Source organism: Sorghum bicolor, chromosome 10 (genome assembly GCF_000003195.3).
Source record: "Sorghum bicolor cultivar BTx623 chromosome 10, Sorghum_bicolor_NCBIv3, whole genome shotgun sequence".
Taxonomy (NCBI): domain Eukaryota; kingdom Viridiplantae; phylum Streptophyta; class Magnoliopsida; order Poales; family Poaceae; genus Sorghum; species Sorghum bicolor.
The window spans coordinates 4,766,458-4,788,518 of NC_012879.2; the positions used below are offsets into that span (position 1 = coordinate 4,766,458).

General features: G+C 46.5%; 3 protein-coding genes and 1 long non-coding RNA gene across 4 annotated transcripts; 2 read left to right on the forward strand and 2 right to left on the reverse strand.

The window, feature by feature from the left end:
• Positions 5,627 to 10,609, forward strand: LOC110430849 (pyrophosphate-energized vacuolar membrane proton pump). Its single transcript, XM_021448945.1, has 8 exons — positions 5,627 to 6,019; positions 7,504 to 8,078; positions 8,185 to 8,564; positions 8,646 to 8,732; positions 8,822 to 9,152; positions 9,403 to 9,813; positions 9,894 to 9,953; positions 10,046 to 10,609. The coding sequence occupies exons 1-8, from the start codon at positions 5,779 to 5,781 to the stop codon at positions 10,250 to 10,252; spliced, it is 2,292 nt and encodes a 763-aa protein (XP_021304620.1). The 5' UTR covers positions 5,627 to 5,778; the 3' UTR covers positions 10,253 to 10,609.
• Positions 11,123 to 14,616, reverse strand: LOC8065389 (heparanase-like protein 3). The gene is made up of 9 exons (XM_002437897.2): positions 14,247 to 14,616; positions 14,089 to 14,125; positions 13,777 to 13,966; positions 13,536 to 13,684; positions 12,794 to 13,027; positions 12,520 to 12,709; positions 12,304 to 12,429; positions 11,932 to 12,031; positions 11,123 to 11,799 (listed from the first exon to the last, which is right to left on the reverse strand). Exons 1-9 carry the CDS (start codon positions 14,481 to 14,483, stop codon positions 11,398 to 11,400), a joined length of 1,665 nt encoding a protein of 554 aa, XP_002437942.1. The 5' UTR covers positions 14,484 to 14,616; the 3' UTR covers positions 11,123 to 11,397.
• On the forward strand, positions 17,788 to 18,302 carry LOC8065390. The gene is made up of 3 exons (XR_002448359.1): positions 17,788 to 17,823; positions 17,969 to 18,072; positions 18,182 to 18,302. It is a non-coding gene; the product is annotated as an uncharacterized LOC8065390 (long non-coding RNA).
• LOC8076190 (receptor like protein kinase S.2) lies at positions 20,592 to 21,392 on the reverse strand. The gene has a single exon (XM_021449745.1). It carries the CDS (start codon positions 21,390 to 21,392, stop codon positions 20,592 to 20,594), a length of 801 nt encoding a protein of 266 aa, XP_021305420.1.

The following is a 22,061-nucleotide window of genomic DNA, read 5'->3' on the forward strand; positions in this document are numbered from 1 at the left end:
ACAACTTTTGTTTGTATTTGACAAATATTATCCAATCATGTACTAACTAAACTCAAAAGATTTGTTTCGTCAATTCCGACCAAACTGTGCAATTAGTTTTTATTTTCGTCTATATTTAATACTTCATGCATGCGTCTAAAGATTTGATGTGACGGAGAATCCGAAAAATTTTGCAAAATTTTTGGAACTAAAAACAAGGCCTACGTGGAGTAGATATTTCTGCCCCGATCCGGCGAGGCAGAGGCAGACTGGCAGTACGGGCAGTACGTGACCGTGCCCCCAACACAACCCTGCCGGACGGGACGGGACGGACACGGACACGGACGCGGCGCAAGCAAAGGCGAGCAAGCCGGGTGCGCGCGGCGGCGCATTTGTGGCGCCCGCGCGCGTTGCCGATCGGATCACCGCCGGCCGGATCCGTTCCGTTCCGTTCCGTGGCCTTGTCTTGTCCGCGCGGGCGGCGCGCGGTTGACGACGCGACAGCGACACCACCGCTAAAATTCACGCGCGCCGTCACACCACACCACACCACACCAGCAGCTGCAGCACATGGCACATGGCAGGCAGCAGGCCCCCCGGTCGGATTGTTCCGACGAACCTGAAACACCTGCCGTCGCCCGCGCGTGTCACGTCGGTCGTCGTCGGTCGCCACCACCCCCATGCATGCACGGGGATCGCGAGCTGCTAGCTAGTGCGCGCGATGCTGGTGTACCAAGCTGTCCGGTGTCGGTCGGTCTTTGTTTGGGCGCTCATGATTTCCACGGCGCGCTGTTGAGATCCGGCCACATGGCTTGACAGCAAAGACGACGTGCAACTAGCAGCGGAGCGCGAGCGATGGGGATCATCCATCGACCTCGACGTTTTGAACGTAATGTACGCGCGTGGTAGGGGATCATGCATTAATTATTACGAGTACATAGCTGGAGATCGATCGACTTGGGCCTAAAATTTTTTGTTTTCGGGTCTGTAACACTTTTATTTTTATTTAATAAATATTATTCAATCATTAAGTAACTAGGCTTAAAAAATTGATCTCGTAATTTGTAGATAAACTATGCAATTAGTTTTTATTTTTTTTATTATATTTAGTGTTTCATGCATGTGTCGCAAGACTCAAATGAAACTATGCATTGAGACTGGTCTAAGGCCAGTCTTAGTGGGAGTTTCATTCATATTAAATATGCTGCCACATAAGCATTTTGAATGACATGACAATATATTTAAGAAGAGAGAGAAGAAATGAGTTTCATCTAGATGAAACTCTCTTAACACGATTACTAACTCTCGATGAGTCTTGAAATTAAATGTCTATGAAACCATGGAACGAAACTCTTTATTAAAAATTGTATTTCATTTCATATAATATGACAATCTTGAAAACAACGCTATAAAACTCTTTACTGAGACTCGCATGATCGCCATTTAAGTGCAAAGTTTTAGGATCAGAAACCTTAAAATAGCGTAATAGCTACTCAAGTTGTCCAGACATCTCACGAGCCGCACCACACCCATATGAAGTATTATATATATCATAAACAAAAGTACGGTTAGGTCAATGAAAGTTTTTTGAGCAATGCTAGCAGTGAACATATATATCCATGTTGTTGCGAGGGGATTCAAGAAAGAGGACCAGCCAACTTCTGAAAATGTAACTTGGTACACAATTTATTACACAACGCAAAAAGGGCCATGCATGTGTGTGGTTTTATTATGTGCAACAACCACTGAATTATATATATAAAAAAGCACTATCAGTGAGCTAGCAGTAGGATGGAGATCCCTATCAAGCATTAGAGGAGAGTGTACCGAACGGGAACGGCCCAGCTATAGGAGAAAGGTCTACTTAAACTAACCACTCATGACAGTCGGTGGACGTGCACCCCATAACTTCCCAAAACGTTGCTGTTGAGATAGCTCCATGGCATGAGGGAGTAAATTGACTCGAGTTATATTCTCTCGATCAGAATTATGATACGTATACTCCACATATTTTCTTCTACGACTTCTTGAATTAGAGATTTTTTTTATGTGTCCGAATAAGTTTGGAGTTTAGCATTGGCACACCACTTAGGCCTTGTTTAGATGTGAAAAAAAATTTGGATTTCGCTACTGTAACACTTTCGTTTGTTTGTGGTAAAATATTATCCAATCATAGACTAACTAGGGTCAAAAGATTTGTCTCGCGATTTACAGTCAAGCAAACTGTGTAATTAGTTTTTGTTTTCGTCTATATTTAATGCTTCATGCATGTGCCGTAAGATTTGATGTGACGGAGAATCTTGAAAACTTTTTGGATTTCGGAGTGAACTAAACAAGGCCTTACCATATAAGAGATAGGAAACAGTAATTCAAGTGGCGTGAGAAGAAGATTATAGTAAAAGTGCAAAAGCTGATACAGTAATAATTTGCACAAATTTAAAAAGGTGGAAATACCTTTTAGGCGGCAGGTGCAAAGTGGTGAAAAGGTTGAGAGGAGCTGTCTTCCTATCCATCAATCAGCCACGACGTGTCAATTGCAAGGCCTTTATTATCACTAGTACCACCATTTTGATACACTAGTATTGTGGTTGTGGAAGGCAATCCACAGAAGGGCTAGTTGATGTTTCAAACACAAACCAAAAAGAAGGGCTACTCATCCTGTGGGTGCGGTTAGATGCAGTCAAGAAAGAAGACCTTTTTTTAGGCTCACCGTGCAGCCAGTTTTCGCTGCATTGCTGTGTAAAGGTGGGGAAGACACATACTGTGGTTAAATATAGCAAGGATAAGCCTCACAAGGGCATAATTCGCATTAACTTATTCGTTTGGTTGATAAACCGTAGCAGAAAGTACTCGTTTGGTTGATAAACCGTGGCAGAAAGTACTCGTTTGGTTGATAGAAAGTACTGTTGGCTGATTTGTTGGAAAAGAAAAACACTGCTGAATGAATAAGCTTAAACGAATAAGGCTAATTCGGCATCATTTAGCCTCTGACGCAGTGACCAAGGAGCACTAATGGCATGCCGATTTTGCAACTAACTGTTGTGCTACTCGTCATCTTTGTCGCTGGAAACTAGTGCCCAGTTGACACCATGCACGGCTTGCACCTCATCAATGTTGTCCTACTGTTCCATCACAAAAGCATCAGCGTGGTGTCGTGGAGTGAAACGGTGGCGTGACGACGGGGTACCACGATGATGTGGATTGACTTGCAGCACATCGGTGTTGCGGAGAAAACGGAGCAGATAGCTAGAGTCGTATTTGAGGATAACGGGAGGAGGAGGATTGCGCCGTAACTTTGCATAGCATCGCTCGACCTAAGACTAAGGCCTTGTTTAGTTCGCAAAAATTTTAGTTTTTGACTACTATAGCACTTTCGTTTTTATTTGACAAACATTATCCAATCACGAAGTAACTAGGCTTAAAAGATTCATCTCACAAATTACAGATAAACTGTGCAATTAGTTTTTATTTTCGTCTATATTTAATACTTCATACATGCGACCAAAAATTCGATGTGATGGGAAATCTTGAAAATTTTTGCGAACTAAACAAGGCCTAAGGAAACATGAGTTACCACTTTAGACAATGCAAACTCGTAAAAATGCATTTTTTTTTCTCAGACGACGCCGATTTATGGACTTAGGGAGTGTGGGGGTATAAACCCCTATACCCTTACGGTTATACTTTAGCCAGGAAGCTTGGCCCACTACGAGACGAGTTCAAGGCTTGATCTGACAGCTCGGAGTTTCGCACAAGGAAACAAGACGTGGAGATCAAGCAGGATTCTAGTCGGTTAGAATAGGAATTGATATCGAATTATCTATGGCAATTGTAACCGACTAGGATTAGTTTCTAGATCTGTAACCCTGCCCGCCAGACTATATAAGGAGGGGCAAGGGACCCCCCTAGGACAGATTATCTCTCAACACAATCCAATACAACCAGACGCAGGACGTAGGTATTACGCCAACTCGGCGGCCGAACCTGGATAAAAAGCTTGTCCGTGTCTTGCGTCACCATCGAGTTCGTAGTTTGCGCACCGTCTACCGATAAACTACTACCGTGGGTATACCCCAAGGTAGACTGCCGACTAGCTTTCGTCGACAGGGAGTATGTGAGTATTTTAACAACCCGTGTTTCAAAATAGCCAAATAGCATTAAGGTATAATTCTCATTAGAACTAGAAGGCTTTTAAATAGCAATATGTGGAGCTTAGAAAATAATGGGTCCCACTGCCCCAAAAAGGCACCATTGTTTGATGGCATTACTAGTGCCGGCTAACAACTTTGATGTAGTTTGTCCTCGTCAAGTTAGAACCGTGGCAAGTACTTGTGCCCCTCTTAAAATTTCTAGAACCGGCATCATTTGTTATAGTGCGCAGAGCGATTCGCAAACATTCTGTCTCTCTATTTCAAGCTCCAATCCAAAACTAACACTGCAGAGGGCCTAACCACCTAAGAAATTAAGATGGGTTTACAATGGTTTTAGCAACGATTGTCCAAGTGGTTTCTTTTTGGCTATGGCTGATGTAGTTTTTTCTAGTTTGTTTTATTGTTGTTTTCTCCATAGCTTTAGGCCTTGTTTAGTTCGCAAAAATTTTCAAAATTCTCCGTCACATCGAATCTTTGATCGTATGCATGAAGCATTAAATATAGATGAAAATAAAAACTAATTGCACGGTTTACCTGTAATTTGTGAGATGAATCTTTTGAGTCTAGTTACTCCGTGATTGTACAATATTTGTCAAATAAAAACGAAAGTGCTACAGTAGCCGAAACCTAAAAATTTTGCAAACTAAACAAGGCCTAGCCTACATGATTATTCTCTTGTATTTTCTTCTACTTTTATTACTAATTTGTAAATGAATAACCGTATTCTACTGCACTACTTCAGCGATATTTTTTAGCGAACGAGCGGTGTTTTACCTTTCGTAATGTTTCAGCATAAGTCAAATTACGAATAGGGAGGAAGACGGAAGACGGAGTAAAGACATTTTGCCAATGCAGTATCCAAGATCATTAGCTTAGAGCATCCCCAACCGTTTTACAAATAAGTTTTACATTCATGTATTTACAAAAAAGTCTTAAAAATACTTATCCAACAGTTTGGCATTTAGACTTTGCAATTTTGTTAACTTGGCAAAAAGAGAGAAATGATTGGCATATATGTCAAACATGTTCACACTTGGCATTAGAAAATTGGCGCGAAATGATTAATGTCAAACCATTGGAGATTGCCTCTTTTCACCTTTGCCATATTTTTTTAAGACTTGGCAAACTCTCTCATTTGCCAAACCAATTATGCAAAACGGTTGGATGCTCTTATCCAACGTTGAAAGCAAATGCCACGTCAGTGCAAGCTCACTCCCTCGCGGCCTCACCCTTGATCCAGATCTTTTCCCGCCTATACAACGCAGAAGAAAAGAAAAAGATAAAAAGATACTTATCCCCTGGGCCCACCTACCATCCCGGGCCAGGAAAAGCGCAAAAAATCCAGCCCACCACACCAACAAGGCCCGCAACTTTTACACCTAACCCCTCCAAGTTCATCGCATTAACCACCCGCCCCCCTCCTTCTTCTCTCTCCTGGCCACCTCCGTCCATTCCACACTCCCCCCCCTCCACGCACCCCTTCCCCGCTATATAAGAACACGCGCCCCGAGCACAGGGGAGAGAGCGTGCAGAGCGAGACGCATCCGTCCGTCGCCTCCCCCACCCCGCCGCCGCCGCGCGTCCGTGCGTTCGTTCGTTCGTTCGTTCACCGCGTAGGGTTAGGGTTTGCGGTCGACGCCGCGCCGCCATGGCGATCCTCTCGCCGCTCGCCACCGAGGTGTTCATCCCCGTCGCCGCCGTCATCGGCATCGTCTTCGCCGTCGTGCAGTGGGTGCTCGTGTCGCGGGTGAAGCTCTCCCCGACCGCGGCCGCCGCGTCCGGCGGAGGGAAGAACGGCTACGGCGACTACCTCATCGAGGAGGAGGAGGGGCTCAACGACCACAACGTCGTCGTCAAGTGCGCCGAGATCCAGAACGCTATCTCCGAAGGTGAGCCCGGGGATTTTTCCTCAGATCTGGGGGCTGCCGCTGGGTCGTCCGCTTAGATCCGCGCATTTCGCGCTGCTCTGGCGCGTTTGCCAACCGAGGATTACGTTTTTAGTATGTTTTTTTTTCGTTTATTATAGGATATATACACACGTTTCTCGAAAAGTGAGAGATCTTTGCGGGGGGTAAAAGGTGCGGGCTTTTGTTATCCCTTCGTTTATTTAGTAGATTTCACGCTGATCTGGTCTGGCGGTGAAGTTGCTAATATTAGGATGGGTGCCTGGGTGAGCTCAAATGCCATTCTATTTTGGGGGACCATAGCAATTGCTTAGACAACAAAAGTTTATGATTTTGTTAGGACTGAAACGAGTTTCAGACTGCATGTTTTTTACGGAATGGAAGACAAATATCTATGTGGGGGGTGTTGGTACCTCTGTGGGGGCTGCCAATTGATGTACTACCTCTTCCCCCCTCCAGAGTCCAAACTATGTACTTTTTTATGATAATTTTGGTCACTACTGGCACCTGTCCCAAATGTGGATTTTTTCAAGTGGGGGCTCATGTGATATGTTACTGTTGTTTTGCTAGTATTCGGTTCACGGGTCCCAAGTGGGGCTGGCAAATAATTTCTTTTTCTCATTCTTGGAAGTGTGAATCTGGGCTTTGGCTTTGGATGCTTGTAGTGGCTGGTGGATCTAGGCTTTGATGAAGTGCTCTTTTAATAGCTAGTGGTGTTTTTGCCATGTGTCGGTGCTGCAGTAAAGATGTAGCTTTCAGTTGACATGGTCTGATCTGGCCTGACGCCTTTCTCCTATACCAAAACTTGGTATTGGTGGAAGGTGCGTGATGGATCTGTCACAAACTGTATATGTACACACGTAGCAAGTTAGGCAGAGCACCATTTCGCTGACTTAAGCTACCATTAATCAATACATGGGCTCCAATGTCTCTAGTGCTAGGTAGATCTGGACCTGGAAGTTCCTGGGTAAGGGATGGGGATTTTCTGCCATCTGTCACTCACGTGTCATTTGTTCACTGACCTCTGAGCTTCCATTTAGATCAGCATGGATTGCCTAGTGCTTATCAGATACATGCCCCATACGTGGGGTTTTGTTTTAAGCGTGTCACCAACCTTTGACCGGATGTGCTATTTTCTATGATTGAGATGGGGACACATGAAAATAAGCACTTTTGGAGTTATCTGGTTGGGGGGCCATGAGTTTGTTACTTCTCCCTGTGTTGTTGACAAATGGATGTTAGATGTGTCAGTCTGTATTAGGCACTCGTTATTTATTTGCTGATACTGGAAAGATAAAATTGGACCAATAGTTTTGGTGTTCTTTCTGATCTTGCTTGACTAGTGTGCCTTTGTATTGTACATAGTTTGCATATGCAGTGCGATATAATATTGTGTGGTGTTATATTTTCACCCTAGTGACCGTAACCATACGAATGCTATCTAAAAATGTCTTCCCTTTTATGGACAGGAGCAACATCGTTTCTTTTCACTGAGTACCAATATGTTGGTATCTTCATGTCTATCTTCGCCGTTGTGATCTTCCTCTTCCTTGGTTCGGTTGAGGGATTCAGCACGAAGAGCCAGCCCTGCACCTATAGCAAGGACAAGTACTGCAAGCCTGCACTGTTCACTGCCCTCTTCAGCACTGTGTCCTTCTTGCTTGGAGCCATCACCTCTCTGGTATCTGGTTTCCTTGGCATGAAGATTGCCACATATGCGAATGCCAGAACTACCCTGGAAGCTAGGAAGGGTGTTGGCAAGGCTTTTATCACTGCTTTCCGCTCTGGCGCTGTTATGGGTTTCCTGCTTGCATCAAGTGGGCTTGTGGTTCTGTACATCACCATTAATGTATTTAAGTTGTATTATGGTGATGACTGGGAGGGTCTTTTTGAGTCTATCACTGGCTATGGCCTTGGTGGGTCGTCCATGGCTCTCTTCGGAAGAGTTGGTGGAGGTATCTACACGAAGGCTGCTGATGTTGGTGCCGATCTTGTTGGGAAGGTTGAGAGGAACATTCCTGAGGATGATCCTAGGAACCCAGCTGTAAGTTTTCTTGACATATAGTGTTCATTTTAGGACAATTCTAGTAGCTATACAATCATTAATACATGGCATTTCCTTCCCTGAACTTTTAGATCTTATTTCGCAGGTGATTGCTGATAATGTTGGTGACAATGTTGGTGACATTGCTGGAATGGGATCTGATCTCTTTGGGTCATATGCTGAGTCTTCCTGTGCTGCCCTTGTTGTTGCGTCTATTTCATCTTTCGGAATTGACCATGACTTCACTGGGATGTGCTACCCACTCCTTGTTAGCTCTGTTGGTATCATCGTCTGCTTGATCACCACCCTTTTTGCTACTGATTTCTTTGAAGTCAAGGCTGTGAAAGAAATTGAGCCTGCACTTAAGAAGCAGCTCATCATCTCCACCGCCCTGATGACTGTTGGTATTGCTGTAATCAGCTGGTTAGCCCTTCCAGCTAAGTTCACCATCTACAACTTCGGTACTCAGAAGGATGTCTCCAACTGGTATGCTTTCTTTTTTGTTAGCCTTTGCCATTTATTTGAACAATGGAATGTACTGTCTTGACAACTGCCATATCTTTGCAGGGGCTTGTTCTTCTGTGTTGCAATTGGTCTGTGGGCTGGTCTGATTATTGGTTTTGTCACAGAATACTACACTAGCAATGCATACAGGTTTGAATCCTACCAGTCTCTATTATATTTTTTGTGTCATCATTTCTTTTTGATGATGTTTTAATCCTAACATGTTTATTCTGTGGCAGTCCTGTGCAAGATGTCGCGGATTCGTGCAGAACCGGTGCTGCCACTAATGTCATTTTTGGTCTCGCTCTTGGATACAAGTCAGTTATCATCCCGATTTTTGCTATCGCTGTTAGCATCTATGTCAGTTTCTCCATTGCTGCAATGTACGGCATCGCTGTTGCCGCTCTTGGTATGCTGAGCACAATCGCAACTGGTCTTGCCATTGATGCTTATGGTCCCATCAGTGACAATGCTGGTGGTATTGCTGAGATGGCTGGAATGAGCCACAGAATCCGTGAGAGAACTGATGCTCTTGATGCTGCTGGCAACACAACTGCCGCTATTGGAAAGGTAAAAAATGCTTTTTATACATTTGTTGGCTCAACTTGTTCATTTGCCACTGTCATCATTGACACTGTTGGTAGGTTATGTATTCCTTAATAGACTTATGATAATGAAGTAGTAGTAGATAATATGCAACAAAAGAACCATTGTACTCATCTGGTAACTTAATTCATCTGTACCGCTACGTAGGAGATAATCTGCAACAAAAGAACAATTATACTCCTCTGGTAACTTAATTCATCTGTATCCCTTGCAGGGGTTTGCCATTGGTTCAGCTGCTCTTGTGTCCCTGGCGCTTTTTGGCGCCTTCGTCAGCAGAGCTGGAGTGACGGTTGTCGATGTCCTCTCCCCCAAGGTTTTCATTGGTTTGATTGTTGGAGCCATGCTTCCCTACTGGTTCTCTGCCATGACCATGAAGAGTGTTGGAAGTGCTGCCCTGAAGATGGTGGAGGAGGTCCGCAGGCAGTTCAACACCATTCCTGGGTTGATGGAGGGAACTGCCAAGCCTGACTATGCAACCTGTGTGAAGATCTCCACCGATGCTTCCATCAAGGAGATGATTCCCCCGGGTGCTCTGGTCATGCTCACTCCCCTCATTGTTGGAACCCTCTTCGGTGTTGAGACTCTCTCTGGCGTTCTTGCTGGTGCCCTGGTTTCTGGAGTGCAGGTGTGTGCTTTGCCTTCTACTCTCTGTGCACTTCAATGTGTTTGCTTATTCTAGGATTTATGGATTCCTGCTTTTGACAGATTGCCATCTCTGCTTCCAACACCGGTGGTGCATGGGACAATGCCAAGAAGTACATTGAGGTGAATGTTCTGAAAAACTCTGGATGAACACCATGTCTCATCATCTATGGTCAGTGCTAACTTTGTCCTCAACTTCGCCCTACTTGTTTCAGGCTGGTGCCAGCGAGCATGCAAGGACCCTTGGCCCCAAGGGATCTGACTGCCACAAGGCTGCTGTGATCGGTGACACCATTGGTGACCCCCTGAAGGACACCTCGGGCCCGTCCCTCAACATCCTCATCAAGCTCATGGCCGTGGAGTCCCTTGTGTTTGCCCCCTTCTTCGCCACCCAAGGTGGCATTCTGTTCAAGTACCTGTAAGGGCCACACCAAGCACAGGAGAAGTATATGATCGACCGACCATGGACATCTCGAATAACTCCTGCCGAATTGCCAGTTCTTGTGTATTGTGCGCTAGTTGTCTAGCTGCACTGCTGTTTTTTTGGTCTCATTGTTTCAGGATTGCTGCTGCTGTTCGTATTTTCTCTTTGGGCCTCCTGGAGGCGTTACTGTTAGCCTTACTCTTACTCCCTGTAGCTCCACGTAGAAGAGAGCAGATGTCCTGCGTCTGGCAAATTTTCCCAGTCCCTTGATGATGGCGATGATGTTGAAATCTTTGAACAATGATACATGATTGTTGCATTGTACTGTTGGTAACTCCGTATCTGTTGATGCCCATCCGGCCACTCCAATCATCCAATGTTATGCTCTGCTCCAGTCACCCAATGTTATGCTCTGGTTATAGCGGAATACGAATGCTGCTTGTACTGTCATGGCTGCTGCCGACAAGTTCATAAGATAACCTAAGGCCTGTTTGGATTGTAGGAATTTCAAAGGAATCTAATTCCTTTGTTTTGCTTGCATTACATAGTGTTTGGAATGGAGGAATAAAGTTTTCCTTTCCTATGAAAATGCTTTCTTTTCAAGAAATAAAGGGAATAAAGTATCCACTCTAAACTCTTGGAAACTTTTCCTATATGTGAATGGAGTGATGAGCAAGTCCTTGTTTAGTGCAGTAGAATGGAGGAATAAACATGTCTTATGTTCCCATGTTCAAAACACAAATTCCTATAAAATTTCTGTGTTTTTCAATCCTCTATTTTTCAAATTTTAACCTATACTCATTTCCTATTCCTATGTTTGATTCATTTTCTCTGTTTTGCAATCCTCCCTTTCAAACAACCCCGAATCTTGAAGTCAAATCATCCTTTTATTTTGGTGTACCACAATAATTTAAACCTTTTACAATTCTAAGATTCAAAAGAAAACAAACCCTTTGTGGGGATCTCTCCCACAGTATTTTTACCTTCAAAAAAAAAAAAAAAAACTCACCCTTGAATTGCATCCCTTTCGACAGATGCCTTGTACCTCACTTCACCTCATCTTACCAGATGGAAAGCTTAGCTGTCCATAACCACCAATCACGCCAAACCCATTATGAATCTACCACCCATCTAACCACTACTCTAACTACACGCCGGGGCATTGAAATGTGAAATGCGAGCGAACACGATGGAGTAGGGCGCCACAGCGATGGGCTGTGCCGCGTCCACCTTGACAGCCTCCAGTGCCGGGATGTTCCCTGCCGCGTCGGTGGCCAACGCCTTGCCGTTGAGCAGCATGACCTGGCTCCTCAGGTTGCCGTCCTTGGGGGTGAGATGGTACTCGTCTCTCACGGCGCCGGCCGCCGCCTCGTCGACGCCGGTGAACCTGGGGCCGTGGACGTGCCCGAACTTCCTGCCGCCGACGTGCTTCCTCGCGCCATGCTTGTGCGCCGCCACGGCCCCTTGGCCTTGGGTCGTCACCGTCACTGAGACCTGGGTCGTCGTGTTGCCGCTGAGGTTGATCAGCAGTAGAGTGATTCCTGGCTGGACGAAGAGGACGCACACAAGGCAAAGATTGAGCGTGAATTCTCTAGGAGATGAAGCTTTTTTTTTTTAATCTTTTTTGTTCCCCATCAGCCGATGTGATGTTGCTGATGAATAGGGAGAATTGCTTACTGAATCTCTTGCGCAGTGCGCATATGCGCGGATCTTGTTCGTGCCGTTGAATGTTGTTGCTAGAACTTTGGTTCCCATGAGGCGATGCCACAGTAAAGCACTGCACAGAAAGTTGGGAGGAATTCTGTCATTCAAGTGACAAATCGGCAATTCTGTTTTTCATTTTTTGTTTTGCAAGCAAGATCAACCTCTTTAGAAATTGGGGTAAGTTCTATTCATTTAGGACAATGGGTTGTATCTTGTTCGATGCATCAAATCTTCTTGTACTCCAGCACAAGAAAAGTTCTTTTCGTCGGTACAAGGCTAAGTTTTTGTAAGTGTTTATACCTACTATATACTTGTTTAGCCATTATGAAAATTATGTATTTTTACCTGTAATAGTCAGGGTTTGGTTGGAACGTTGTGGTATTTAGCAGGCCGTAGTTGCCACCAATCAAACTCTGTCTGCAGTAGCTCTTTGTGTCATACTTTGCTGACATCCCAAGCTGATCTAAAAACCTTGAAAAAAAAAAATCACCAAAACGAACTCAAAAACATATTATCCAAGAACAGCTACAGAATCTGACACCGGAGAACTTGTTAGCTTACCAGAAGCTGAATACAAATGCATCAGTGACAAGGTGCCGGCCACTGTTGTAAGCGCCTCCAGCTTCCCCAACCCATGCGACAGTCGATGTTCCTGCAGATTTCAGCATCCCCTGAAGGCTGCTGAATGTACCTTTCATTCCATCGAGGATTGATGGATTGAAGATCTTGTCAATCAGATGTGTGTCTTTTCCTGCGATGTTCAGTTCAGCACATTGTTTTTCAGTCTCTCTATGTATCAACAAAATTACCCACGAGTAACTAGCTGTGAGTATACCTGGTCCTAAATTGTAGATGTGGTGGGTGATCACATTCAGTAGATTTGGCTTGGTTTTGGCAATAAGTTGGCTAAACCAGGCTTGGTCAAAGAATCCTCCAGGAGCAAGCACCAATGGTTTTGTTTGATTGCTTCGGTATATGTCGTCGACTAGTTTTTTTAGGGCGATCACATCTGTAGCATATTGTTCTGCGCCAACTCGAGTTCCGACTCCAGTACCACTGAGTTCATTTCCTGTATTTTTTATTGAAATTGTAGCTAGTGACTCTATGTTTTTTTTGGAGAATTATTTTCAAAATCGAGGTCCCAAAATGTTATTTATTATTAAGTGTGAAAGCTGTGGATAATTCAGAAATTGGAATTAAGCAGCCTAACCACACATGCTACTGTCCTGAAGATTAGACATGCCACATGTCAACATCAACAATTTCAGAAAACTAGAGAACACTGAAAAGATGTTTGAACAGAAACTCTAGCCCTTATCTGAAAATAGATAGACAAACTGAAAAGAGCCTTTCAGAAACAAGTTATATGCACTAAAAATTCTCACTTTGAGACCAGACATATGAAAAGAGACATTCAGAAACACTCTAGCCCTTCTCTGAAAATAAAATAGACATACTGAAAAGAGCCTTTCAGAAACAAGTTATACATACATCATTAAAAATTCTCACTTTCAGACCAGACAGTAGGGGAATTTCGAAACAACTAGCATGATAAAATGCACACTAAAACAACATACCGAGCTCCCACCCATGAATCCGGTAGCCCTTGTTCACGCTATACCGAATCAGTGCGGCCGCATTGGTGTAATCCCATGGCCCTCCCATGGATTTATCCGGCAATGGAACGCGGCCATTCAGCGCGTTGAGCCCGAACACAATCTTGGCACTACAACATGCACCGCCCGATGAATTTCTCGTAGCCCAAAGAGGATCAGGGAACTAAAAAAAATTCAGTGGCTGGAATCGCTGAACACTCACCCAGATTTCTGGAAGAAGGCGTTGAGCTCGTCCCACCTGCGCAGGGGCAGGCAGCCCTGCGTGAAGCCGTGCATCTCCGACGCGTTCTTGGCGAACGGCGCGCACGGCCGGCCGCCGAGGTCCGCCGTGCCGTACACCACCTTGTTCTGCAGCGACCCTCCCAGGCGGAGCACCAGCGGCGGCGAGAAGGCTGAAACAAACAAAATTCACCACCGGATTGGCAAAGAAGCTACTACTGGGATGTATGGGATTGGGAGAACCCCTCGGCGGAGCGGAGCGGCCACGGCCGGTCGCCGGTCGCCGGTCGCCTACCTCTGACGGCATTGAGCAGGACCTTGTTGGAGAGATCCTGCGCGAGAGGAGAGGACAGAAACTGCGCGTCAGCTGGGTGAGCTCGCGTGGGCTTGGTTGGATCACGGACAAACAGGGTCTCAATTACGCGGCCGCGTCGTCGGTTGTCACTCACTCACCAGGTTGAGCAGGCCGGCGCGGCCCCAGGCGCAGGTGCCGTAGTCGCACTTGTCCGGCGGCCACCAGTCCAATGTCGCGCACACGAAGTCCTCCCCGGTCGCCGCGACGGCGCGCCGCGCATCGACGGTGGCCACCGCCGGCTGCCCGGCCGCGGCACGCAGCGACAACGCGGCCAGGAGGAACCAGAGACCGCCGAGAAGCCGACCCAGCTGCTGCCGCGTCCCCGCGGCGGCCATGCCAACTCGCGGGCGGCCAAGAAACCAGGCAGGGCAATGCCGTCGGAGCAGTGTCGCGGCTGTGTGTGTGTGGGCCAAATAGGAGTGGAGAGCACGCGGGACGGGAGGAAGGAGGACGCTGCTGCCGCCCTGGCTGCCCACCCGCACCTCGGCTAAATAGTAAATGCTAGACGCCAAGGCATGGAGGCAGAGTGGACAGTGGAGCCGGAGGACACCTCCACCGTGCGATGCGAGACTTTGCCCTCTGCTATTCCGAGCTCGCGGGATCGTCTCCATGCACGGTGCGTGACGCGGTAAGCTCGGCGGCCGGCGAGTTCGGTTTTTGCCGTTAGCGGTTGGGCGCGCGGGAGATGACCGGTGCGGTGAGCTCAGGTTTTGACTGGGGATGAGCCACTGCCACCGTGGTGGTGAGCAGCAGAGCACTGTTGCCATCGTGGTGGTGAGGACTGAGGACAAGGCGGCAGTAATAAAAAGGAATTGTCTTGTTGCTGCAGACACGCAGGCTGCATCGCACGGCCCGGCATGGCATGGCATGGCACGGTCCCGTGCTTGCTTGCGGTCTTTGTTTCCTAGTCGTCCGGCCGCCGGCCGCCGGCCTTGCGGTGCTTTGCTGGAGCAGCGGGTAGTCTTTTGGTCTAGGCCTGTGCTGTGCCGGTGAAAATCGACAACGGGAGGAGTCTGCTGATTTGTTCGCATTCTTCTTGAGAAGAGGTGCGTGAATCGCAATGTTCCAAACAGAGCAATCAGCATACTACAAGAGAGAGAAAAAAACAGTGCATTTAGGATTGACACATGCTTGCACAGAGAAAAGAAAAGGGTTGAACACACGCTCGCAATGTCCGTCCGTCTGTTTTTTTTTTTAAAACTTGACAGTAGACACGAGCTCTGCCTCTCAGTTAATGAAAGATAAATGTTTGTATATAAAAAAAGGTCAAATGCCTAAAATGCCCTAGAGGGCACAATCAAAGTACAGAAACGATTTGCACTCCCCTTAGGGAAGAAACAGAGGGGAATAAGTTATGCTGTTAGAGAACCGTGAGTGAAGATTGATGTCTTCTTTGGTTTTGGAGGTCATCTATCTTGTATCCATGGTAGTGTTTTTTTTTTTAAAAAAAAATTCTGTTTCTTTCTTTCCAAATATTCCACATGGAAATCACCACCCTATTGAAATGTCGTCATCGCTGCTTTGAGATTGTGGCAGCCGCTCTGTTGGCTAGACATGTGGCTGGATTAGTTGCACATGAAAATGCTCCAAGGTCAGCATAAGGTTCCAAATCTCTTTGGCTAGAGGGCGGAATATATGGTGGTCGAAGTCCCGCATCCACTCTGGCTGGCCTCTGCTGCTTGCCTCCCGGCCTTGGCATCAGCGTTTGGTTACCATGGGACTCTAGGATTCCGGATAACAGAAGTCGTATAATCCTATAATCCCCTCGAAACAGGAGAGGATTCTAGTGGATTTTAATACACATGCACGTAATCCAACAAATATTTAGATGGGTGGCAGGGCAGCAGCGTCCTCGCATTCAACAATATTTTTCTCACATAACAAATCACGAGACAATACTTTTACCTACGTATTATCAGCCAAGCGAACAGACTAAAACTATTAGACTAGATAAAAGAACACTTGCAAAGATTTGAGAAGGTCAATGTGCATTTTTAACGAGAGTTTAACCTTAGGTCTTAAGAAAGCAATATATGATATAAGTACTAGAGAAGCCAGTTTCTCGTGATAACAAAAGCAACATAAAGGAAGCCTAGTACATGATTAAGGTTTCACATATTATTCCGACTATATTCGAGATCGAATCCGTTTAAAGAGGTTTATATCCGTTCATACCCAAGTCCGAGTATTTCAATATGTGGGGTCGTATCCGTATCCGGATACTCAAATCATATATTTACGATGATAACATCTAATCGTATCTTATCTAACATAGTTCACACTATTCGTATTAAGAGCAAGATCAATAATAGAGTCAAGTACGTGGCTATAAGTCAAGTGATTAGAGCCAAGTTATACAATAAGTTGTCTATTACTTGTCTCTAAAATATTTTCTCTTTCCTATTCATTCTCACAACACTTGCTATTTGGGCCCACCACTACCTATACATCCGTGCCCAGCTTGGTGGTTACATAAGAGCCAAACTATCATCTCTCATCCCTTCTCTCATCCACATCAGCATTAACTTGGCTATAAGTCCATTATTGTACCTGCCCTAATCTAGATACAAATATAAAAACAAATATAATATCGTATCCGATCCTTTTTTATTTTAAAATTCTTCATCCAACACAGGATTTCGTCCTTCACTTGCAAGATGCGTTGGCGATCATCCTCCTTGAAGAGCACACTCCACTTCTGCAGAAATTATTATAGATGATGTGAGACGGGGGCTTTGGATACTTGTGCTCAATAGCCATCTTGTTCCTGTTGTTCCAAATGGCCCAAGCCTAATAGGCAAGGGCCCCTTTTACGCTGTAGCCAAGGCCAATGTGCAGTAGTAGTGCACCATTCCACTGGTCCTCCTCAAACCCCCATTCATCGTCCTCGTCCAATTACCCATCCAAAGGGAAGGGAAGGGACCCTACACACAACAAAAGGATCCATGCCTGTCACAGCTTCGTTTCGCTTTCCTTGTGGGCGCGAAATCGCATCATAATAGCCAATGCCTGACAGTGGCTTGGCTGGCTTTAAACCGAACCAGCTTAAGGGGTACTACAATGCAGACCTAGGTCATGAAAACTTCATGAGTTATATGGCTCTGGTAAATACAAAACTTTGACACTCCTACAGTCCTACACAAAAATTGTCATGATCATAGTCTCGGCAGATGGCAACCAATAATAGCAAGGCTGTTGTAAGAAGATACGCTTCCATGCAGGCATCAAACTTTGAACTGTCTTACCATCACTGCTGTACTCATATATGCTATTTCAGTCCTGGTTCTTGATGCCTTAAAGTGAAGTATTAGAAATCTCTATTAGTTGATACCCGATAACCATGTTGCAGAGTCCAGCTGCAGTTCTGCTATGGCCGACTGCTATGCCCGACTCATCAGGATGTGACCTCCGATTAGGTGGTGGGAAGGAAATGTGTTTGGTTTGAGGTAGCTTAGGGCTCCCAACTGTTTTGCATGAATTTCTGTGCAACTGACGCTTTCTTTTTGGTAGTGCTAGTGCTTCATTCTGATGTCCTATTCAGCATCTTAAAGTTGCAAACTATGGCTGTAATATGATTTCTAAATCCATATATTAAAACAGGTTTTTTTTTAGCGAACCAATGCGTGTTTTAGGTCATAATGGAGAGATCAATACCCTCAGAGGAAACAAGAATTGGTAATCTCGCTAAACCTTTTTACATGTGCTGTAACAGTACGTAGTTTCATAGTAGTTTGGTGTGAACACAGTCATCTGGATATTCTTATGCTGTTTGGATTTTATTGTCCTTAGCTTGTCTTTAAGTAATCTGAATTTATGACAGGATGATAGCACGTGAGGGTCTCTTAGAGGCTGAGAAGCTTGGATTATCAAAGGAGCAGCTCTCAAGAATTCTGCCAATTGTTGATGCTACCTCTTCTGACTCTGGTATGAGCACATAATGTTTCAGTGTTGTGATGTGCAGTTACACATGGCAAATGAAAAATGCCTATCTGTCTTTTGGAAACTCATTACTTGGAAAAAATGTTAACTGTAGGCGCATTCGATAATGTTCTTGAGCTTCTTGTCCGAGGTGGGCGAAGCCTGCCAGAAGCTGTGATGATGATGATCCCTGAGGCGTGGCAAAATGATGGAAACATGGATCCTGAAAAGAAAGCTCTCTATGAGTTCCTGTCAGCACTTATATGGAGCCTTGGGATGGGCCTGCTCTAGTATCTTGTAAATATATTCTATTTCACTTACCTTGTCTGATTCTTCTGACCGGTTATTCGATCTACCCAATCCTAACTTATGTTTTCACCTACAGTTACTGATGGCCGTTACCTTGGAGCTACCCTGGACCGTAACGGTTTGAGGCCTGGTCGGTTTTATGTGACACACAGTGGGCGTGTGATCATGGGTAGTGAGGTCGGTGTTGTTGATGTTCCTCCTGAAGACGTGCTGAGAAAAGGCAGGCTAAACCCTGGAATGATGCTATTGGTTGATTTTGAGAATCACACTGTAGTGGATGATGAAGCTCTGAAAGCACAATACTCTAAAGCTCATCCGTATGGGGAATGGCTTAAGAAACAAAAGATACCCCTCAAGGATATTGTAGAATCAGTGCCAGAAACCGATAGAGTTGCTCCAAGCATTTCTAGTAGCTCACTTCCAGTAAGTCCTTCACCATGCACCAACATTAGTGACAACTTGGGTAGCACTTACAAGTTACAACTCTCACAATTTGGTGCAGCGAAAGAATGAGGACAAGGATGATGTTGGTATCAATGGGATTTTGACCCCACTGAAGGCCTTTGGGTAAGCAAGGAAGTTTTGCTCATAGTTAACTGATTTACCTGTTGGTGATTCAAGTTTTTTCTAATAGTTAACTGATGTACACCAGGTACACGGTGGAAGCCCTGGACATGTTGTAGGTTGTCGTCAGTTTATCCTGTGCTTCCTCACAGCAAATACTGTTCTTGTAGTTGTCTAAGAAACAGATGAATCCGGGCTCATTAAGGAATGAAAGCCCTTCTATATTTTGACGATAGATAAACAGTTGAAAGTTTTGGCGGCTATTGTTTTTTTTTCCTTCTCCAGTTATCTGTTATTATGTTCTGAATGTGGTTTTGTAGCCCAAATAATGTACAGTTTCCCATTATTAAATAGATAGATGTAAATTTGTTGGGTAATATGTTGATTATTTTCTGTCTGTATGCAAGCTCAACTGAGCCACCAGTCTACAAATTTGCAGAGAGTTTACTTCTTTCGAGTCTCTGGTCATTGCTAAAACGAGGCCGAGTCTCTTTCTCGGTCTTTATACGTACACAACTTTGTTAGTTTATTAACCGTGCACGCCCGCCGGTTCGTGATCGAGTTAACCCACCATGCATGCCTGACCAACTACTCTGAAAGTCAGGACGATTGAGTGAATGGAAATCTAGAAAGATGACAACAGGTATAGACCATTGTATTTTTTCAACGACTTTTTCTCTGGAAATAGTCATTGAACAAAATGGGAAGTTGAACTATTTGCCTGGATGAAACAAAAATTTGACTGAACTGGAGTAAACCAACAACAGGAGTACTACAAGATTACGATGCGGGAAAGGAAAAGTGTGTGATCCAGTGGCAGTGACCGGAAGCAAAGCACCATTGGCCACGATGATAGATGAAGGAGTAGATGAAATAGGTGGGGAAAGGGTGGAGAGTTTACCAGCATCCGATGTCATGTGTGAGCCAGCACCAGAGTCGGTATACCACTCAGTTGACGAGGCCGGCGAGGTCAACGTCATGGTGTTGAACGAGTGCGCCAGGGAGTCTTGGTTCCATGACCCACCATGGATGGGGTTCCAGGACGCCGCCTGATACGCCGCGCAGGTGCCTGGAACACCGATGGAGCAGTACCCCCGTAGTACACGCCGTATTACTGAGGAGGTGGAGCGCCGTATGAAGCGCCGTAAGGAGGACCGCTAAAGCCACCATAGTGGCACTGCGTGGAACGCCGGTGGTGGTGTCGGGCGCCCGGACGGGTTGTATGGCCACATACGTACGGTGCCCGCCCAAGGATGGGCGAGGTGCTGCCATGTCCACCATAGGGCGCACCAGTGGGAGGGGCGGAGGTCGCGCCGCTGGTGTTGGTCGAGGGGCCGCCGCGACCACTGCGTCCGTGACGACGGTCGTTGCGTTGACCACCAGTGGGCGCGTTAGGGCGCGGAGGAGGGACGACTCCTGGACGTGGAGGTGCAGCCCAATTTTTTACAGGCCCTTTTTTTTAAGAAAATTCTCTTTTGGACTCCTGGAAAACTTAAACTCAGTTTTGGACCCAAAGGGTCGACGCCATGCTTCATGGCGTCGAGGTTACACGTCTCGACGCCATAGATCACGGCGTCGAGCTCCCTGGCCGAGCCCAACGTGGCGTCCGACGTGGCAGAGAGGTCGACGCCGTGATCTACAGCGTCGAGCCTTCAACTACAAATCTGCAGGCTCCCCGGGGTGTAGTCGTAGACGACAAGCATTTCGCCGTGGTCCGTGCACCACCCGCGCAGCTGCACGAGGTTCCTGTGCCGGAGCTTGGCCAGGTTGCAGAGCTCCCTGGCGAAGCGGACGCGCAGCGCCGGGCACGTCTTCATGCCCAGGCGCTTCACGAGGACGTGGACGCGGCCGTGGCCGGTGTCCAGGAAGCCCTCGTACCCTGTCCTGAAGTCCAGCTCCGCGACGACCTGTGACTCGGAGAAGTCGTTGGTGATGGCGACGATCTCCTTGTAGGGTATCTCACGCGGCATGTCCACGTGTGGGATCGTCGCCACGGGAGATTGCCGCGACGACGACCGCCGGCCGGAGCCGGAGTCAGCGGACGCGGACCTAGAGCCGGCCCTACTCCCGTCTTCCGCGGTGTGGTAGATGGTGTCCGCGGCCGCGGTGGCGTAGACGGGATTGGACAGAGACGTCGTCGCCGTGCTCCTGTCGGTGGTGACGGTCGTGGCGCCGGAGTCGGAGGCCGACGAAGTGGTGAGGGAGATGTACTTCGGGAGCGCCACGAACGACGGCAGACGCGGGAGTTCGCCGCCGGAGCAGCCGTCGGAGAGGTTCTCCACCACCCACCTCATGGTTGGACGCGCCCTGGGGTCGTGCAGCGAGCAGAGGAGGCTGAGGTGCATGACCCTTCCGACGTCGAACAGCGCGGAGGCGCCGTCGTCTGGCAGCTTCGCGTCCGCGGCGTCGAGCAGCTTCCCCTCATCGGACAGCCGGCGCACCCAGTCGAGCATGAAGATCTGGTCGTCGGGGTACGCCAGGTCGATGGCGTCTGCTGGTTTGTAGTCGAAGGCTCGACGCCGTGATCTACGGCGTCGACCTCTCTGCCACGTCGGATGCCACGCTGGGCTCGCCCAGGGAGCTCGACGCCGTGATCCAAGGCGTCGAGACGTGTAACCTCGACGCCATGAAGCATGGCGTCGACCCCCTGGGTCCAAAATTGAGTTTAAGTTTTTCAGAGATCCAAAAGAGAATTTTTTTCAAAAAAAGGGTCAAATTGTAAAAAATTGAGGAGGTGCAGGAGCGCCGGGTGCCGCTGCACGACTTGTTCTTTTTCATAAAAAGTGATAACCGAGTTGCATATATTAATGTGCTATTAGGAAAACATAATTATGCGCATATAGGGATTTAAAATATAAATATATAAGAGCATCTCCAAAGGCTTTGACAAATTGACTTGGCATTTGTTGTTATTTGCAAACTCACATAACAAAATGCAAAGGATAAAAATAGGTCATCTCCAAGGGAATTGATATTTGGACTTGACAAATGATAAAAATAGAAGGTCTCCAGGCGTGCGCGCTTTCCTCGCGCGTGACTTTGCTCGCGCAATTGGGTTTGCAAAGTCATCCACAACTTGGCATTTTTGCCAAGTTTGCTCCCTCATTTGCCAAGTTGCCCAA